Source organism: Acanthaster planci, linkage group LG14 (assembly GCF_054643075.1).
Source record: "Acanthaster planci isolate LZ-2023a linkage group LG14, COTS_SCS, whole genome shotgun sequence".
Lineage (NCBI taxonomy): Eukaryota > Metazoa > Echinodermata > Asteroidea > Valvatida > Acanthasteridae > Acanthaster > Acanthaster planci.
The window spans coordinates 7,363,445-7,382,799 of NC_141790.1; the positions used below are offsets into that span (position 1 = coordinate 7,363,445).

General features: G+C 41.1%; 1 protein-coding gene and 1 long non-coding RNA gene across 4 annotated transcripts in view; one reads left to right on the forward strand and one right to left on the reverse strand.

The window, feature by feature from the left end:
- Positions 1-8,100, reverse strand: part of LOC110988770 (uncharacterized) — a 9,583-nt gene extending 1,483 nt beyond the window's left edge. Inside the window, exons 1-7 of one of the 3 annotated variants that reach the window (XM_022252572.2) lie at positions 7,993-8,100; positions 7,431-7,559; positions 6,256-6,330; positions 5,536-5,638; positions 4,339-4,428; positions 2,447-2,510; positions 1,926-1,992 (exon numbers count right to left, since the gene is read on the reverse strand). In XM_022252572.2, the coding sequence (XP_022108264.2) occupies positions 1,926-1,992; positions 2,447-2,510; positions 4,339-4,428; positions 5,536-5,638; positions 6,256-6,330; positions 7,431-7,497 (466 nt within the window). In that variant the 5' untranslated portion in view covers positions 7,498-7,559; positions 7,993-8,100. Of the gene's footprint in view, positions 1-1,925; positions 1,993-2,446; positions 2,511-4,338; positions 4,429-5,535; positions 5,639-6,255; positions 6,331-7,430; positions 7,560-7,948 lie in introns of all 3 variants that reach the window. The other 2 variants (XM_022252571.2, XM_022252570.2) reach the window with 2 other exon arrangements.
- The window catches only part of LOC147796798 (uncharacterized), a 16,014-nt gene extending 243 nt beyond the window's left edge, over positions 1-15,771 (forward strand). The window contains exon 2 of the long non-coding RNA XR_015427633.1: positions 15,326-15,771. This is a non-coding gene — a long non-coding RNA (uncharacterized LOC147796798). The remainder of the gene's footprint in view (positions 1-15,325) is intronic.
- The last annotated feature ends 3,584 nt before the right edge of the window (positions 15,772-19,355 follow it).

Sequence of the window (19,355 nt, forward strand, 5' to 3'; positions counted from 1 at the left end):
ACGAGCTTGTTCAATTTACTGAGATAGCCATCATTCTGACGATAAACTCAGCAATCTCTGTGATTGTTGTTAACCGTATTCCTTCATCATTCTTTAGTTTGGCGGTTCCCGTTGCTGAGCTTTGGCATCTTTCATGGGTGGTGCTAATTGACCAATTGATGACTGATTTTCCTCGTGGGGTCCAAAAGTGAAGGTCACATATTTGTGGCCCTTTCTTGGCAACATGCTATGACCCTGGCCATATGCTTCTTACTGGGACGCATACAGTGTGGTCAACATGGACGTCACCTTGATTTGTTTGGGGGAAGGGGGGGGGGTGGATTGGGTAGGCTGCAAAGACTTATCGTCACCGGCAAGCTGATGAACTATTAACAGTGGAAGAGGATCAACAGGCATAAACATGATGTCATGCTTTGTTTATTACATATGTTATTTCCTACGGGAGCTCGATGGATCGCATCCCACCTCATCACTGCTATAGGAAAGAGCGCATATAAAATCATGATGTCATCATGTTGAACAAGTATACTCAAACATACTTCAAAGAAGTTGGTGATTTTCATCTCGCTTTTTCATATTCTGTGTGGTTAACTTTTTTAAAACCTGGGGTGGGGGTAGGGGTGGTGGTGGGGGGGCAGAAGCAGCACCCCCTCTTGCCCCCTTATGATGTCCATGGTGTACTACGTGGTTGTTATCCTTTTGTATAGAGATATCAGAGGAGACCCCATACCTGCGGGGCCATCACACTACGGAAGCAGCACCCCCTCTTGCCCCCTTATGATGTCCATGGTGTACTACGTGGTTGTTATCCATTTGTATAGACAAATCAGAGGAGACCCCATACCTGCGGGGCCATCACACTCACGGAAGCAGCACCCCCTCTTGCCCCCTTATGATGTCCATGGTGTACTACGTGGTTGTTATCCATTTGTATAGACAAATCAGAGGAGACCCCATACCTGCGGGGCCATCACACTCACGGAAGCAGCACCCCCTCTTGCCCCCTTATGATGTCCATGGTGTACTACGTGGTTGTTATCCATTTGTATAGACAAATCAGAGGAGACCCCATACCTGTGGGGCCATCACACTCACGGAAGCAGCACTCCCTCTTGCCCCCCTTATGATGTCCATGGTGTACTACCTGGTGGTTATCCATTTGTATAGACAAATCAGAGGAGACCCCATTCCTGCGGGGCCATCACACTTACACACATGTCTTAACTTTGAGTGCCCGCTTACACTTTGGCAATTCATAATACTAGTCGGAAAGGAAAGTAACATGCACGTTCCACTTGCGATGAACAGGATGGCCCTGAAGTAATGGCTTCTAATTTTAGTCACTAGATTTATCTAGATAGGACTCATCGTGGAAGTATATTTGGAGGGTGGCAAAGTATACTCAATCAGGGCTAAGCTGGTAGTGGTTGAAGGCACAACAATAAAATGTCTCACTTTGAGGTAATTTGTTCCACTTTCTCACAATGTTCAGAAAAAAGACTGCACGCAAACATTAGCCCTGGCAGGGAATTCATTAAACTGACTGGTACTTCCCTCTCTCCTTCCCATTACATTGATAACCTTTTGAAAATAGTGGCAATTCAATATGGTGTATGAATGGACCACTTTGTGCAACTTTCTGTACCGAAATATTTTTTTTCTGCAATATAGCATGAAATTTTTAGACTCGATGGTATGCCCTCAAAAAAAGAAAAAAAAACTTCCATATTTGTTAAATTACTAATGTAAGATGAAGGATGCCATTGGATTCAGTTGAAGTGCAGAATATAACATCTTTGGTGTTAGCTGTTGGATTTTGTTCCGATGTATTTTGCTCTTGAGTACTGTCTGTGATTTGGCATTCTGCTGCTGCAGAGGTCTGATTATGGTAGATTATTTCAAGGATAACGGTCTGGGTTCTTTACCTTTTGAGGTCAGGCTCTGCATTTCATTCTTTACTGAACTGACTTCGTCTTGCAGCAACTGATCAGTCTGGGCAAAGAAGGTAAGGTCCAATTACTCGACAAAATCTCACCAAGGAATTGCTTTTTTGGAAATTTATACAAAAGATTCAGGTGGATTACCACCTTTTTTGTGGGCGAAGCAACTGAATAAGTAATGTCGCTTGTCAACTAGTTGATATCTCGCAGGGACTTTACTCGCAGAACAGGATAAGTAAAACTGAATTTCATCCAATGCTTTACAGCTTGTTTGTGGAGCGGCTAAATAAATAATAGAAGACTTGAAGGAATTTCAATCACAGCTTAAGATCAAAACCCACATTTCATACACTAGAATTGCAGATGAAAATACAGCAAAAAGGCACTCTGACTTTTCTTGAAATGATAGTGTATTACTGTTTTTTTCACAAAACAGAATTAAGACCTAGAACTTTGTTTATGCGATTGGCCCACATCCCCATACATGCACATGTACTTCTACTCACATAAAAGTCCTTGCCATGGTGGAACATGTCCGCCAAGCTAGCCAGCTTGCCCTCCAGCAATTCCCTGCAACGGAAAAGAACATGGCTATTTACAGCAACTCGATCACTGTTCAATTCTCAGTGAATCTAGCCTTCTTCAATTATTGATGTCTTAATGCACTACTTTCATTTATTACTTCTAAGCCTGACTTCTCTCCAGTCACTGACTTCTTTCATGGCTGTTAAAGTCAGCATCAAATGTACTTTTTCAGGTATTAAAACTACAATAATATTTGGGTTTCGCTATTTTCTGGCAAAGCATTCTAACCCTTCAACACCTGTAGTTTCTAAACAATCAGTCACAAATATTTTTCTCTCATTCTTGGCTATGTACAGATCTAGCTTTCTTGATTGCTAGTCTGTTGTGTTTGCTTGAGTCAAGGATGGGTGGGAAAACTGTAACCGTAACCCAAATCTTTGGACAATGCTTTCAACTCATGAGAAATGATATATGCATAAAACCATGTCTGAGTCAGTAAGTAATTACAGAGACAATATATAATTTTACTTATCAGCATACAAATTCAGGGATTTTTGCAAAAACCTGTATTTTTGCTGTCCAATTACAGTTTGTAAATCAAGTGTAATGAATTTTGCTTTATGACTGTACTGTCAATCCTGTTCCAATGTATCAATGATGGAAATGTGCAGAACTGATCCCTACATATGTAGATATACATGTAGGAGCCCAAAGAGTGGTGCAATATTGCTGACAATGCAAGGAAACTATGCTGTGGAATGCCCTTATTTTAACACAAGGTACCAGTTAATTGATTGTCTGCTGAAAACGGTAAACTACAGAAATACACAGCACTGAGCCCATGGCAGAATGGGCCAGAGATCATAACAGCAAAACTGGGATGTGTAGCTGGGCAAAAGGGGTGAAAACAAGAAACATTTCTGTTGTGTGATAGGCAAAACTCTGGCTACACATCTGAACTAATGCCTCAACATTCAAAGTGGTCATCAAACCAGACTGGCCATACATCCTCTGCATATCCCCCACGGGTCACATTTGAATGCATCCTTTCCTTCAAATTACACTGATTCTGGGGAGGACACGATCATCAAAGCAGTACGCCTGATATCTGGCGATACAATAAGTTTCTGGGGCTGTAAATGTTTAAATTTCCATCAAATATCTTGTTATTTTGGGATCAATTTAAATGTGACACTGCTCAGAAGTCCACATGGTGCTCCCTCCAACTGTCATCTCTCTTGTCAAGTTAAGCACTGTAAGTTTGAAGTCAGGAATCAAGGAGGATGAAACTGCATTCCTGAAGGCATTTATGTAACATGTATTGCCCTAGGTATTATCTTCACCACATGGACAAGATAAATTTCTTAAGGTTGCAAGTTTCAGTAATAATCATGGGCAGTCCTTGCTGGAAGTTGGCTTTCCCAAACCAGAACGGATGTATTTTTCACTTCGATTAAGCATGATTTCCCCCCTGAATAATTTCTGAGGAAGGTACGCTTCACAGTCTGTTATTAAGAAATCTAGGAACAGAGCAACAATTGTGGCTCTGCGCTTTGGGAGCTGGGAGAGACTTGAAGTATTGAGTCAGGAAAGCTTCGAACAGCTTTACAACAAAAATGACCATATAGTTATATGCAGTACTCATGATTTGTAGTGTCAAAGCCCAAAGTTTTAAACTTTATTACTCTCACATTTTCAGGCCTGTAAATACAAATTCCACTTTGCACAGGTCCTGCCAGTGTTAAAGCCTGGCTTTCAGATAACTGTCACTGGATAAGTAAGCTTGGTGTTTATCACACATATTGTTTTAATGGTGAAATATCCTCAGGTGCTGGATGCATTCGATGAGAAAGCAATGAGGAAAAATGCCTACTTTTCTTCCTGCTGGCGTGTTTCCTCAGCCGCCTTGTTGGCTCTGAGGTGAGAAATTCTCTGCTCCAGCTCTTGATTAATGCTCTGCTGACTGAGAAACAATATTAAAGATGTAGGAAGTGATGTCGATAACAAGACTGGAGGGACTAGCCAAATACCTTAGTATAAAAGGAACCTTGCAATAAAGGCACTGGAAAAAGGAAGAAAAGCAAGGACCTAAGGACACGTGGGACCTGACAATCTCCTCTTTGTTGAGGCAAACACAATTATAAGTACTTTGTTAATTGGTAGCTCTTTATAGGGAGTGCTAGCGTTGAATCCAATCCAATATCTGGGAAAGAAGTGTAGTTGAGAGATACTGAAGTGTTTTCTTAGTAGTGGCTTCTGTTTTCCTTCTTTAACAACTTTCTCACAGCAAAACTTGCTCGTCTCAGCCTGGTTAGTTGAACACCAATGTAATGGGGCACGCAATTTGCATTCATACATTAAGGGCCAAGGGCAGACCCTAAACTAGATTTTGGGGAGGGGCAAACTGTTTTCTTGGGGGGGACAGGCAGAAATGTAAGAATTTGTTTAATATGGAGCCTTTTATGGCCCTTTCTCAGGGGTGGGGCTATATTTTGGGGGGTTTTTCACACTTTTGGACGGCAAATGACATAGACCGAAAAGTGGCATTTTTGTTTTTCCAATAACAATTTTGGGGATCCTTTATCTGGTTTTATGGCCACTGTTAGCCCCATGAATCTGTCTGGAAGTAGGACCATGTTTTGTGGAGGGGGGCAAAAAAAGTCAGCAATATTTAAAGTAACTTTTCATATTCTTTCTGAGGGGTGGGCAGGCCAAATTACGGACTTTCTTCATGGTTTGGTAATGAGGGGAAATGAAATCATGATAGTCCCCAAACTGCCATTCTCTCACATTTCACAAACAAAAAGACGAAAAACAAATTGCCCCTTTTTGGGGGAAGCCTGTGGTCCCATTTTCCCCCGTCTGTGGATCTGCCAATAAACCCACTCACACATGGATTACTCTTCATGAAAAAACCCACTTAAAGAGTATTTTGAGGCTATGTGGTATCCCCACAAAAGAAAACTACTGGTGACAACTTCAATTGTCTAATCTCTATCCCTAGGACGTTCAATTGTGTTGTTGTTTACAGTTCAGTGTTTATATTTTAAACAATTTTCAGATGACCCACCTTTCAATGGCTGCTTGGGACTGGCTGACCTTATACTGGGCAACCTTCAGTGTGTCTGCCATCTTGCCTTTGGTGTCTGTGGTCTGATTGAATTTACTCAAAGCTAGGCAGGCAATAGAAAGGATTACGCAACCATTTTTTTCTCTCTCTTCCGAGACATGTGACCTGAAAACTTCCTTTTGTTGGTTGTAGTTACTGTTTACATAAATGCGGCTTGGGTGACGAAGTGAGTTTCGGCATTAGTTTCAATATTCTGTTCAGGGTCTGACTTCTGATCAAAACTGATGCCAAGTTGAAAGAAGGCACTGTCAGTGACCGTGAGGCAACTATTAGAGACATTCCTCCTTATCATAAAATGATTATTTACAATCCACTCTGAAATATCGGGAACCATGTCATGGGAAAGCTGGAAGTACAACGGAAATACAATTAATTGGCTTCCCGTTAAGTAATGATTTCTTTCAGTGCATGGATCCAAAACTATCGGGGGGGCAGAAAATTTCTTTATGTAACCTTTTATGGCCTGTCTGAGCTGAAAATGAATTTTAAGGTTATTGGACATTTTGAGAAGGAAAGGAAAAGAAATCCTCCAAAAATATCATTTTTCTCTCACTGTATTTCAAAAAACAACCCCAAATTTTGCTCCTTTCATGTCATCGTTGTCATGTCATCGTTGGCCCCCCTGAATTGGCAATGGGAGTTATCCTGAAACTTGATTACCTGCTTCATATCTGCTTTCCAACTTTCTCCTTCTTGACCATGCTTCTGACAACTTCCTTTCATTCTTTTCCTTTTCTGCGTGGTGGAAATAAAATAATAAATAAATAAAACCATACAAAAATGAAAAAACAGATCTCGATACCATAGTGGGCCAGATTCTTGAAATCCTTTTCAAATGTTACCAAATTGAATATCAGGGTTCTTGTTACTAAAAATTAATACTTTTACATGCAATGTAACAGGCTACAGTATTACCTTCATTAGGCCAATGAAATTTGATTTACTGTTTCTTGTGAGGGGTTTTCAAATTTAACATTTTTTATCCACTTTTCATTATACATTATTTTCTATCATGGAAAAATTATACCCTTTTTCACATGTATAAGACCTATGGCTCCGTCACTCATGACTGTGAGCTGGTCTGATGCAGTGTTTGACTGTTGGATTGGGGCCCATATGGTTGTTGATTCTGCTAAGTTAAAGTGTCGGTGTAAGAGCGGGGATAGCGGCCCAACGCTAGGCTGACAAGGTGCCCATGGGCTTTCAGGCTCCAATTTTTTTTGTGTTTTGATGACTGGGAAGTGGGATTGCCAGAACGTGACTGCCGATGTTGGGAGTTGGATTTTCCATTAAGTTTTGCCTTTTTTCTCAAAAACAATGAAATTTCACGATGCGGGAGCAAAATCACATGCAGTCGCTGACGACAAACAATAAATCTACTTTTTTTAGCCTTATTGTTGAAAGGGTTTTATTTGAATGTTTGATTGCCAATTTGTTTAAGTCATAGAAACACTGGCTATTAGGCAAAAAACAAAACAATTTAGTGTCTCGGAGCCTGTCTTTCTTTTTAAAGTTGGTGAAATTTTCAAAGGTGATGGCTGGATTTTGTGAGTGTGTTACTAAATGTTTCTGTTTCTGAAGGACTTGTCCCCAAACCTGTATGCAGGCTTTAAACCTACATTAATATGGCTGATATTTTCTTAGAAACAAACAAAAAGTCCTAGGTCTAATTCACATTGTAATTTGAATACAGAAACAAAAAATAAAGAAAGAAAAAACTCCAGAAACAAAAAATAAAGAAAGAACTCCCCCTAAAAAAGATAAATGAAGCTCCTGGGAAAAACTGAAGCAGGCAGAGATGAGAAAATGTTGTTTTTCATTTAGTCTTTTCATACCTTCCTGGAGATCTCTGATGCTGTTTTTTATGATATCGATGCCAAAACTAGGTGCAGAGTCCTCCATGGTCGATCAACTTTGACTCAACTCTCAAGGGCCGATAAAAATGGTCAAACCTGTACATAGGCCTTCATGCATAACAACAAAAGGAGAATTACGCCTAGGCTATACAAATTAGGTCATTAGGCCTACATGGAAAGTTTAGAGGAGGATCTGAAAGAAGACAAATTCTGGGGAGATTTTCTTTTCATGTAGATGTAGGCCAAGCAAAGTGTTTTCATCATGTAGGCCTAGCAACTGCTCTTTTTAAATGCCAAGTGCTGGCACCTATCAACTGATCAACTACGGCGAAGAACGTCTTATTTGTCCGAAATCTGGGCGGGAGGAGCCAAAGTCGAGTGGCGGCTGTGCAACTTTAGACAAGGTGTAAACTTACTAAGCGTATCATTTAAGTCATCAAAAATATTTAACCACTGATAACCCTTTCAAAAACAAAATCACATCTACAGCAACAAACCAACAAATTCTTTGAACGAACGCAGGCCTGACCAGAAATCTCACACTTGTAAGTTGTAGTCGTAGGCCTAGTAGGCCTAACTGCTGGTGACAGCAGACGGCGAGCTCGAGCATCTGGCAAACTTTTGCATATGGCGCGTAACAACCATGTCAATGGTACCCGTGCTGCATTTTTTGAACGAGAAATGTGGGCAGCCAGCTAAAACTTTTAGTTTCCCAATAGTAATAGAGGGCGTCGTGTCTATAATGAAGAAATACTTGTAATCCCTTCACGTATTTATAACACGTTGTCAGCCTAAGATTACACCTCCCAGGCAGAACAAAGGGGGAAATAAGCGTTAATTTGATGTACCTCAGTTTTCATCTGCTCGAGTTTGGTTTATAACTTTAAAAAAAGAAACAAGGATTGCAGAATAGTGAATACCTTCATGATGTTCAAAACTAAAGATTGCCCACATGATATTTACCTATGTGCGTCTACTCATTCTGCAATGATAGGCTTACAAAACGAATGTTTGATAATGTGGAATTTAATTTTGACTGTTGAGCATACCGCTGCCTTTACTTGAGCATAGCTGCATTTATAAGTTCTGTTTGCGGACTGATTTCAATTTAAAGTGAAATGTAAATATTACTCAGTCATGAATGATTTTAATCCGGATATAGAGGAAAGTTGAATTATCTCCCTTGATTCACAAACAATTGCCTAAGTTCGGCAACCCTCGACTCGAGACTATGGTCCTTGGCCTCTTGTGATGATTTTGTACTTTCACGAGTAACTTCATTGATACGAAGCCAAGTTAAACCTGGTAATCTGTGAAGAGTTCCTCGAGGACACCATGTCAAAAATCCTTTACTATTGATAAGGAATCCTGGCGAGTGTTCTCAATATAAAGGTATTATCGATTCAGCCATTTTATCGATTACCATTACCCACTGTTAGAAAAAAGTCCCCCAAAGCGCCTGTGATCAAATTATGCGCAAAATGTCATTTTTGACGGGGAGAAAACTTGACGTAAGCCTATATGGAGGTTCTCCCTACTCATGTCTAGATTCGAGAGCCCCCTAGAGGCTTCTCCTTGTCTGGATTTAATACCCGTTCGAATGTGATGTTACTCAACGTGCTTTATTTTTCGGGTCGAAAACACAAACTACTCCGTTTATGTGCAAATGGATTCCATCGATACGAATCAAAAATACATCAAGCTGTCATAATGCAAGTGAAAACTACAGATCAGCTCCTAGCACGTCATTCAAGGGGGATGGCGCCCCATATCCCACTACTTTTTGACCCCCAACTTTTTTGAGAAAAAAATCAAGCATTATGACAAATTTTCGGACTTCCTAACAACTAGGATGTATTCAGCAACACTCAAAAAGGGAGAACGGTTGTTTCAAAGTCCATAAATACGCGTTTTGGTGCCATGAGATTCGACAGGAGTCGTGTGGTGTCGGCACACACCGCCCCCCGCTTTTCAGTTTCCACCACCCCTCACAATCCCACATTTAATTCCACCAAATCCTGGCTCAAAATGTACGCCAGCGCTTTCTACACACACAACAGTAACTCTGAAGTGCAATGACACTTTGGCCTTGGTTTGAAAGAACGAAACCACATTTCCAAAAGCAAAGCCGAACTGATACATCACAGTGAATATAGGCCCTAGTGGCAGAATTCGCTCGCAGAGTCACCCAGCGCCAAGCGCTGATGGCCTTGCACAGATTTTAGTGAAGCCTTAAATACGTCACACGAGGTCACTTTAACGACACGCAAAGCATCGTGGGTAAATTTCTGCCAGTAGCGCGAGCTCGCTCAATGCGTTACACAAGCGGCGGTTATCAATTCGATATTTTTCTTTTTCTTCCTCATTGCTGAAAATATTCTCACAGCACTTTATTCGTTAATCCAAAATTGATTAAATTTGAAATGCATGTATATGGCCAAAAGACACATGATCAGTGATATGCTTAGTGATGAGGAGATAAATTACCACGCGGTAATTATATAAAGGCTATGTTGTTATCATATTGCCGACACTTTGCCCGTGCTAAAGCAGTACCATTTGCAAACAAAAAACTTTCAATTTACGCTTTGCTAACAGGAAGTGCTAACCTCGCGGTCAAAGGTAGCGCACAATGTAGCCAATAACAGTGCAAAGCCATCAGCCCTTCCCAGCGCCCTTGGCGACGAGCGAAGTGGCAGAACACAATGAAGTACAGATTTCAAGTGCAAAGTGAAGGTGGGAAGTTATAGATTAATTTGATGTAGACGCCATTAAAGCGGTGGCACCATACTTGTACACGACACACATACACACATTCATCAGTTGATGTGCGCGGGCATTTAGCAAAATAACAATGCTCTACAGTCGAAGAGTAACGCACGCGTACCACTTGTCCATGAGCGTTATGCCACTGCAGTAAGCATGGAGACTAATTCTGGTTAAAAAGGGGAACTTGGGACGGCAAATGCATTAGGCCTATATTATCATCAAATATAATTCTTCTGCTATCCCGAGTAAACTATTTAAATTTATTAATGTAAAATCAGGATGACGAAAAGGAGCCCCGAATCGGGCCAAGAGAGGCTACAATCTTCCTGGCAACATTGAGACTCCTTTGGTGGGAACAGTGGCTGGGAACTGAACTTCGCTGGTTCAGGAACGACTACGAAATGCACGCGTTGCGGTCGCATCACTACCAACAAAACTAACATTCCCACTAACATGGCTTTTTTTCAACCGACGAGGGGGTGCTTCTTATTAAAATGATAACGAGAATGAAACGAGATGATGACAATACATTTATATAATTGAAACAATAAGAACTATGCTATAAAAAAACTCCCCAATCCAGTTTTATCTCACTGTTGCCTCTATAGCCACAAATTCATCCTATGCACTCTTTGAAAAATATTTTGCCATATGAAACGTGCGAATAAAACCGTCACTCCAAGTGCTTGTACCTTTTGGATAGAAAAGTGCAGCCGACGACAAAAAGTGCAAATCTCGAGTGCCTAAGCAACGTCATGCACCTTCAAACTGTTCGGATATTCACTGATCATTTTCCATTGAATAACTCTGGAGAGCAAGGCTGTGAAAATACTCCGATGTCTCGTGAAGGAGATTTTTTTGTTTACTTATTTACACGCACATCAGGCAGGTAATGCATGCAAAGCAGTTTAATACTTCACAGGTGATGACAGCCACTGACGAGGTGCATGGAGAATTCCTCTCAGAAGAAAACACACATTGCTGTTAAATATTTGGGTTTTACTATGGCACCTCTCTTCATCCGGCCGTTAAAGTTTCCCGTTTTCCGGGGAAGCAAGGTGAGTTGGAGCTTGCCGTAAGGGTGGCGGCGTATCCGGTTGCTTACGCTTCAGTTTCGGGAATCTCTCCCCCCCCTTCCAACCCATCAACCAGTAACGCTTCGAGGCCAAATGATTAGGTATTTTATTGCGTTCACAGAAGAGTAGGCTGCTGCAAGTTGAGACGAAACATGGCCGTGGAACAGAGCAAAGATAGAACAGTATAATATAGCAGAAAGTTTGAAGATGTAGGACAAACCTTGTGGGTACTCCACGGGTTCGAGGTGGACTTTTGCCAGATTTTTCCTACTCTCATTTCTGAGCCGGGGGGGTGGCACATATGGGGCACAGACCTCGAGTGGGCATGAGTGCCCCCTTAGTTACGCCCCTGCTTGTGTCCCAAGTAAAGCGAAATTGCGATGCAGATGTGAAATGTGTGAAATGAAATTCCATCTCTCTTATCGTTATGCAGTGACAATGAGAAACAAGAAACGACGAAACTGACCTGTTATGACCCCTGGCACTGGCGCTGCCCGCCCGGATTAGAAACTGGAGATTTCCATGATGTCAAAAAAGACTCATTATTCAGTGAAGGGAACTTTCCTCAGTGCGACGTATCAACTGCAATTTCTGTATCTCGTTAACAATGGGGGGGGGGTGCGTTGTCTTTTCAGGAAGTGACTGCCGAGATGGGTTTGACGACCGGTCACACTGTCCACTGAAATAGAAGAACACGTTCTGACGAGTGCATAAATAAATAATGTCTCCTTCAGCTGTTCTGTGAATTCCATCCCTGTCTTGAAAATTCTACAGACTTTTGCCCTATTCTCTGCGGTGCACGAAATTATTATGGTGTAGGGACGTGAAGTTGGGGTGACGCATCGACGAAAAACAAAATGGGGGAAGCATCATGGTCAATCTACCCCTGTAAAGGAGAATCACTCGGGGAGGATTAATATAAAAAATTCCCACATACTAATTTTGGATTCCCCTTTTATTGGTAGGAGGGAAATCCAATAATTGAGTTGCAAAATGTGGAAAGCACGTTTGCATTAGGAAGAGTGATCCTTTATCAAAGCTTCTATGTAGAACTTACATCAAAGGGTGATATCATCTTGTGGTGACCACTTTTCGCTATGGATCTAAAGTTCGCCTTCGGCCTCGACAGCATTTGCAAGGAAGGAGAGTGTTTTTCTGCTGTCAGTGTTATTCCGGTTTCTCATTTTGCAATTCATTTTCCCTCCTGCAGTCATAGCTGCCAATCACACATTCCAATATCAAACCAGAACATCTTTATATTTCCGACAAACTGATGACTTGTGGTGAACTTCATTTGCACAATAATGTAGATTGCTCTTTTTCCCCCCAAAGGCCCAGTCAAGGCAGAACGATTGTCGTTTAAAGAGAATCATGTTTCTACTCTTTTATCATCATGTTTTGATTTTTCTCGTGTGTGATTTCTACATTTGGGCCAGATTATCCAACGTATGGGTACAGAACCGTCTGTTTGCTGATAGGGACCATGAAATTCAGGAGCCTATCAAGCAGTGTTGTAGTCGAGTACTTTCCGAGTACTAACATTCTCTGCAAAATACTGAACTGGGTAAGAGGGAATAAAGCCAGAGTGCACAGGCATTTGATGGTAAATGTGCAGAGGTAAGATTACAAAATAAATGTTAGACTTCAGACACTCCCAGTTGTGTAAAATTTAAGCTTTTAGGAGAAAAGTTCTCGGAAAGTACTCGACTGAGACCGAGACTTTTGTCCTAAAAAGTTAATTTTAATCAAACAGTGATGGTCTGAAGTCATTATGTTACTTTGTAATCTTACCTTTATGCATGTACCATCAAATGCCGATGTACTTCAGCTTTGTTCCCTTCTAACTAGTTAAATATTTGGTAGAGAACTTGGTTCTCAAAAATTATTCGACTACATCACTGCTATCAAGAACACTGAGGGTTTAGGAAAATACCGTAGGGCTTCCACAGAACTGTAACTATAACAACCCCCAAATTAAAAGTTACAGTCTTATTTGAACTTTCCTTGTGAGTAAGAGCTTCAAATATTTTAACCAGTTTTTGTGCTTTATCCGTCTTTGCTATGAACTAACGGTACCGTTCGTGAACGTCTCAGAACAATTAAAAATGTTTTAAAATTTTTTTTCAGTTGAGCCACAACTGTCGTTTCGACGATTAGGTGGATCGCGTGGCTACGGTTACTTTAAATCTGGGAGCGGCATTCTTCAGTAATTTGAATAGATGGATAACATTAACAAAGGTGGATGCCCGGTGTTGCCAAGTACATGTATGTAGTTTCCTGCCTATGCTTTATAATTTATGCATTTTCACGAACGTAATTTTCCAACACTTACCCTCCACACCAACGATGATTTCCCTCTGCACATGAATGCAAGCGTAGAATTTCAATGACAACTTGTCTCTCATTTTGCACACTACAAGACTGACGTCATAATAGCCAATTAGCCCATGCACTTAACTATAACTTCTTTATAAGGACCTTGACCATCCCCGATGTGTCGCACCTAATTAAGTGACGTTTTCTACCTCTTTTCAAAAGGAAGGGGGAAATCAAAAACGTCATTAAGAATTGAACCATTCACAGCCTCTCGGCTCATTAACCAGGGGCAGGTGCACTAGCCAAGGTAGGGGAAAGCGCGTCACGGTCCCTGCTCCCGCGTCCCTACTTTTCTTTAAGTGGGAAACTCAGCTGCTTGATCACGTCGGGATGCTGCACACGACGTTTCCTGGTACGTTTCCAATCCTCCATCTTAATTACCCAACCAAAGGCAGATCCAAGATTTGTACGGAAGAGGGCTGGTTGTTTGTCTTCCAAGAAAGATGATTAGAGCCCAGCGGTGTGTTATCCCTCGCCAAAGAAAACGAAAGACAAACCATGATTTAAAGCAAAAACAAAAGACGGTCATCCGTTGGGTTAAGACTGTGAAAGGTATGCGCATGCGCACGTTTTGCCAGGGAGAAGGAGCTTGGATCGGGTTACTATCGCTCCGGACCTAATTCAATCGAGGTTTGCGTATCTTTAGGTCATCCACGAGAAAAATTTGATTCTAGTGTTAAGAAAATTTACGGAAATGAAAGTGTTTCTTGAATAATTTTTAGCGTGAAAATTGTGTCCCCAAAGCAGCGAGACAGGAGAATTTGGTGTTCTCAACTGCACAGGTATAGGTCCTAATCTGGTGGTTGTCACTTTGAGTGCCTTCGTAGTAAAATTAAAAGAAATACAAACAGTAATGTATTTCTGTTCTTCATTAGAGTCTGTCTCACATGGTGATCATTTTTTTCTTTATCTCTAGTAAAAACAATGGGAGTCTGCTCAATAAATGTTACCCTAGCTGTTAGCCGTTTTCTTATTATTTGTTAATATCAATTTTATTTTCGCTGGCTACAACACAATTTCTCCGAGAGAATTATATTTACTTGACTTGATACAATTACGTGAGGTTAATTTCAGGCGAACCATTGTGTCCGCAAGCACTTTTGCCATAACACGTCACGGTCCCATTTTTGCAAAACAAAGAAAGAAGTTCTGTTGGAAGATTGTGGCTAGTCGTTAGTACAAAAACTAAGAAATAGCGTTACATAATTGAACGCTTTGTAATGACGTGGCTGTGTCGCAAATTTGTGCCGAAAATTAGGGGGTGCTGGTGGGGAAAGGTGTGTGGGGGGGGGGACTTGTCCGACCACGAAAATTTAAAAAGCAGGGGATGACACCTTATGACTCTACATAGAGGTCAGTGTTCATGATATTGGTGTATATCTGTAATACCTATGTATTCAAAATGGCATATGACTTTTTAAAATTGTTTTTCTTACCTGAGTCATATTGAATGCATTTTAATCGTTGAAAGTCTAAAACCATTTTTACAATGTGCTTTAATTTTTTTGCTCACCACAAAAAAGTGGGAGATGGTTCAAAGGTGGGGAAATATCCTCCCTGTGCCCATGGGATTTACGCCCATGGTCCATGGCAAATCCGGCACCAGAGGGCGCTGCTACTGTGACTTTTAAGCTCTTTTGTCATTCCCTGCAGGAATTTGAACTGCGCCGCTCAACGTATCAACGTCTGTGCATCACACCATGGAGGAAGGACACAGAAGGAGTTTGAACTGCCCGGGCTATAACATCTGGCCGATTACCACTTTCTGGCATGCCCGGTATGTCCATAGCCAGAGCGCGGTGCACGCCTGCTACCCATCACCTGTTTTGCAACCATAAGCTCCCTCTGTACCCCGTGATAGTCGCCGCAATTTTTCGTTGGTAATCTGCATCCTTAAAACGTTGTGTACTGCAATATAGGAAGTTGAATATTCATTCCATCGTTGGTGCTTGATATGATCCGACAACATCATCAAGTGTAGTGTTTGCGCCGTTGCTTTTATTAGGCTGTATACCCAAAGTGTTCATGTGCAGTTGTTGCCCTTATCGAACGCTTTCTTCTGGACTTCTTTTAGGAATAAATAGCCAAGCTGTTTGTAAGATTTTGTGTTTTGTTTGAATCATTTTTATTATGGCATTTGTTTAAAGGCAAATTTTATGAGATTTCGCGATCACTCCTTGTGATGAAATAGCGCATTTTGTTGCTACTGAACTAAGCTTTCCAGTAGTAGTGAACATTTTGTTGGCTTGTCTTAGCCAAATTCGTTCCAAGTCTTTGACACTGATGTATATTGGACGGAGGAGACTAGAATTACAAACTTTGCATGGATAATGAAACAGTGTGTCAAAATTTTAAACGTTTATTCATGATGGGAAAAGTAGGTCTAATATGAGGAATTTTTCTCTCTTTATTTCCTGATCACATCGATTGTTTGTATTTAATTGCAAGCAAAAAACTACAAGCATTGCCAGGGGATTCCTGGCCCCGCTTATCCAGCTAAGATGCAGGCAGCAATAAGGCATTTTTGGAATATTTTCTATTATTCGTCAGACTCGGCGGCGACCATCATTGGACGCTTTGAAGGTGTCTGAGTTACAACTCCTGTGTCCTTCCTCCATGATCACACAGCTGCTTGGTGACTTGCTTTCATGCTCGACGTCAACGAAGGAAAACACGCACTAGACATTTATAATCATTGATCTTAAAAGTAGATTAGTCTTGTAACCTTTAAAGCGCTTTCCGAATACTGTAAAAACCAACGTCCATTATAAACGCGTCCTTGTGTTGATTGTTGACACGCAACCGTTTAAAATTAATTGCCTTTTCGGAAATAAATGTGGTTCGGTGTTCAGAAAGTTACCACCCGATAAATGTGTTTTTGTGTCTTGTTAATAACACCAAAATGTGTCATTGTGTGTAAATTTATTAATACATCAACACCTATTTGTCTACAAAACACACCACGACGTGTTCAGCATTGAATTATTAATACTGTACACGTTCATAAAGTGTTACTGGATAGGCGTTACAACATTAACGCTTGTTTTACAGTGACGAGGAGAGACATATAGATGTGCTTGGTTACGAATCAGTTTCCTAATGTTGAAATCTCTTGGTTGCCCTGGAAATCATACCGCTACACGTGAAATTGATGTACTGAAAAAAGTCCCTTTCGGGGTTGGCCTCATGCACCTCGCAAGGTCACGTCGTGCAAATCTCAGACGACAGCTCGATTAAAGAAAGCTCCTTGACCGCGCGTTGACAATACGGCGAATCCACCTGTGCCCTCCGATACATAGCTGGCGGCTGAGAAGTTATTCATCTGTCCCCATCTCTCGAACTCACGCCCGCTTTTCGTCACCTCGTCTGACAAGAGCTTCAAATGAGCTTAATAAATTTGACTCAGCTGGCATGCTTGCCCACTGGCAAGGCAACGGGTCTTTAAGCTGTTGTCTTCACTGAAAATCGTTCGACCGCAGGTTCACTCACAACCAGAGCCTATACCATGTTCCCATGTTGACGAGATTTATTTTGCCCCAGTTAACGCATTTCTTTTTATTATACACTGTATTTTCAGTACCCTGCACTTCTGGAAATAATTGGAAGTTTGCTGCTTATATTCAACAAAATAACCTTCTGCTTCTTCAAACGAGTGACCATTCACCTATACTAATCAGTGTCGAATGGTTTTTTCAGCATCTTTTTTGTATTATGACAAACGGAACTTGCCATTTTCCACTAACACTAGAAATAGATTTTGTTATAATCAGGTTAAACAAATCGACTGTTTTCAGTGCAATAATATTGTCTTCTCACACCACGAGCATGCGAATATTTGTTTCCATATCTTGTCAGTATGAGAAACGGAACTTGTCGCTTCCTACTGTCAAGAGCAGTCTCCATAGTGACCAAAACCCACGCCTCGGTTGTTCTCAGTGTTCTCGATCAAGCACACGCACGAAACAATACTATGAAATGCCGTCATTGATACAATATCCAGTACGTATGTAGTATCACAACACTATCAGCAACGCCTGTACCCCGTGGAGATACCAAAGTTGTTAATTTAACACCCTGGTTTTGGCAATGTGCTGGCAAGATTTACGAGACTTAATTATATAAAAGGGCCGGACCCGTTGTTTTCATATTCGACCGTATAAGGGTAAGTTGACAGCTTGTCGAGATCGTTTCAAGAATGACAAACTACTCGTTAAAGTTCCGCCAGTTTTGACACTCTCTGAATTCTTCCGCCTGAGGTAATATTTTGAATGCATAAACTCTGAGGTGTGGATGATGTAGACAGACCACTACAGCTTTTTTAGATTTTTGTTTTGTGTTTGCTCTCCCTTGCAGTGGGACGAAATTGATTGATACTTTAGTCATTTCTGCAGAACTTTGGTTCCTGTTTCTTAATTACCAATTAACTCTAAACCCAACTATAAATACCACCTGGTTCTAAATAACTACTAGACTAATTCTATTCTAGGAAGTTAGGACACTATTTTGGAAGTTTGGTTAAATTAGTACTTTTTGGTACAGGGATTTATCCCTCCCACGCATCACACGTGGATTTTCAGAGAACTCACCCGGCAGTTTTTTCTCCCCCACGACTACCCTTTTCATATCTCCAACCTTTTACCGGATTATTAATGCGAATATGACTGAAACGTTTTTAGAGAGAGAAGGAGAGACTTCAGCAGTGGATGTGAATGCGTGGTGACATACTGTTACAACAGTCCTCTTCCGTGAGATGGTATATGGTTGTGGGAGGAGAAAAGTCAAGGTTTCATGTAGCTTTTATGTAGCTTCGTTCCCATTGCATTTGTCACATTATTTGAAGGCTTTTTACTTTTCGTATTTTTTTGGCCGATAAGTGTGATTAACCTCAATTTTAATAGATTGTCTACGTTTTACTAAAGCCGTAGCTGTATAATCATCGATGGGAAGTGGTCTAAAATCGCACACTTTTTAACCAGGCGTTTGTAGGCCGTATTGACTTAACACGTTGTACACTGATGATAAATGAGAACCCAAAACTGTTAGAGGTTACTGGAATTTAAATTCACCACTAAAGTGTCGGGAATGAACGCAAATTGAACCACCTGCGTTTGCAACACCAGACAATAAACGAGACATAAGACATAAGGCAGGTAAGAAAATACAGCACAATCAATCTACCCGCGCTAAAAGTGAAGTTGCTGAGGCATGAAAAACGTGACTGTTGGTGTAGGATTGTGCAACGTGTGTGAAGAACATGCACTACATAAACTGCCACCAGGGATCAAACACTCTGGATCCCGTACAATACTATGTAAATATAAATGCTGTCAACCGAGGACGTCTAGGCTTCCTTCTTACGTGGTAGGCTGCCACCGACTGGTCAGATAGCATTAGTGTGGTTTGACTGGTGTGGACATTGTGAGAGGTAAAAAAGATGCTAAAGCTGAGTCAAAAGTGAGTACGAGAATTTGGCCCGCGTGCGAGGCGATGGCAATGTTACTTTTTGAATTATAGCACGAGGCACATTGAAATGAGTTACGAGTGAGGCCATTCCGTTCCGTTCGTGAAAGCTTTCAGGTTACGGTCCTCACGTACAACCACGCACCGACTTTTTCTCTGCACAGAAAACCAGACCTAAAATAACATCCCCAATATAGGCCAAGCTCTTCTAAACGCAGAACTC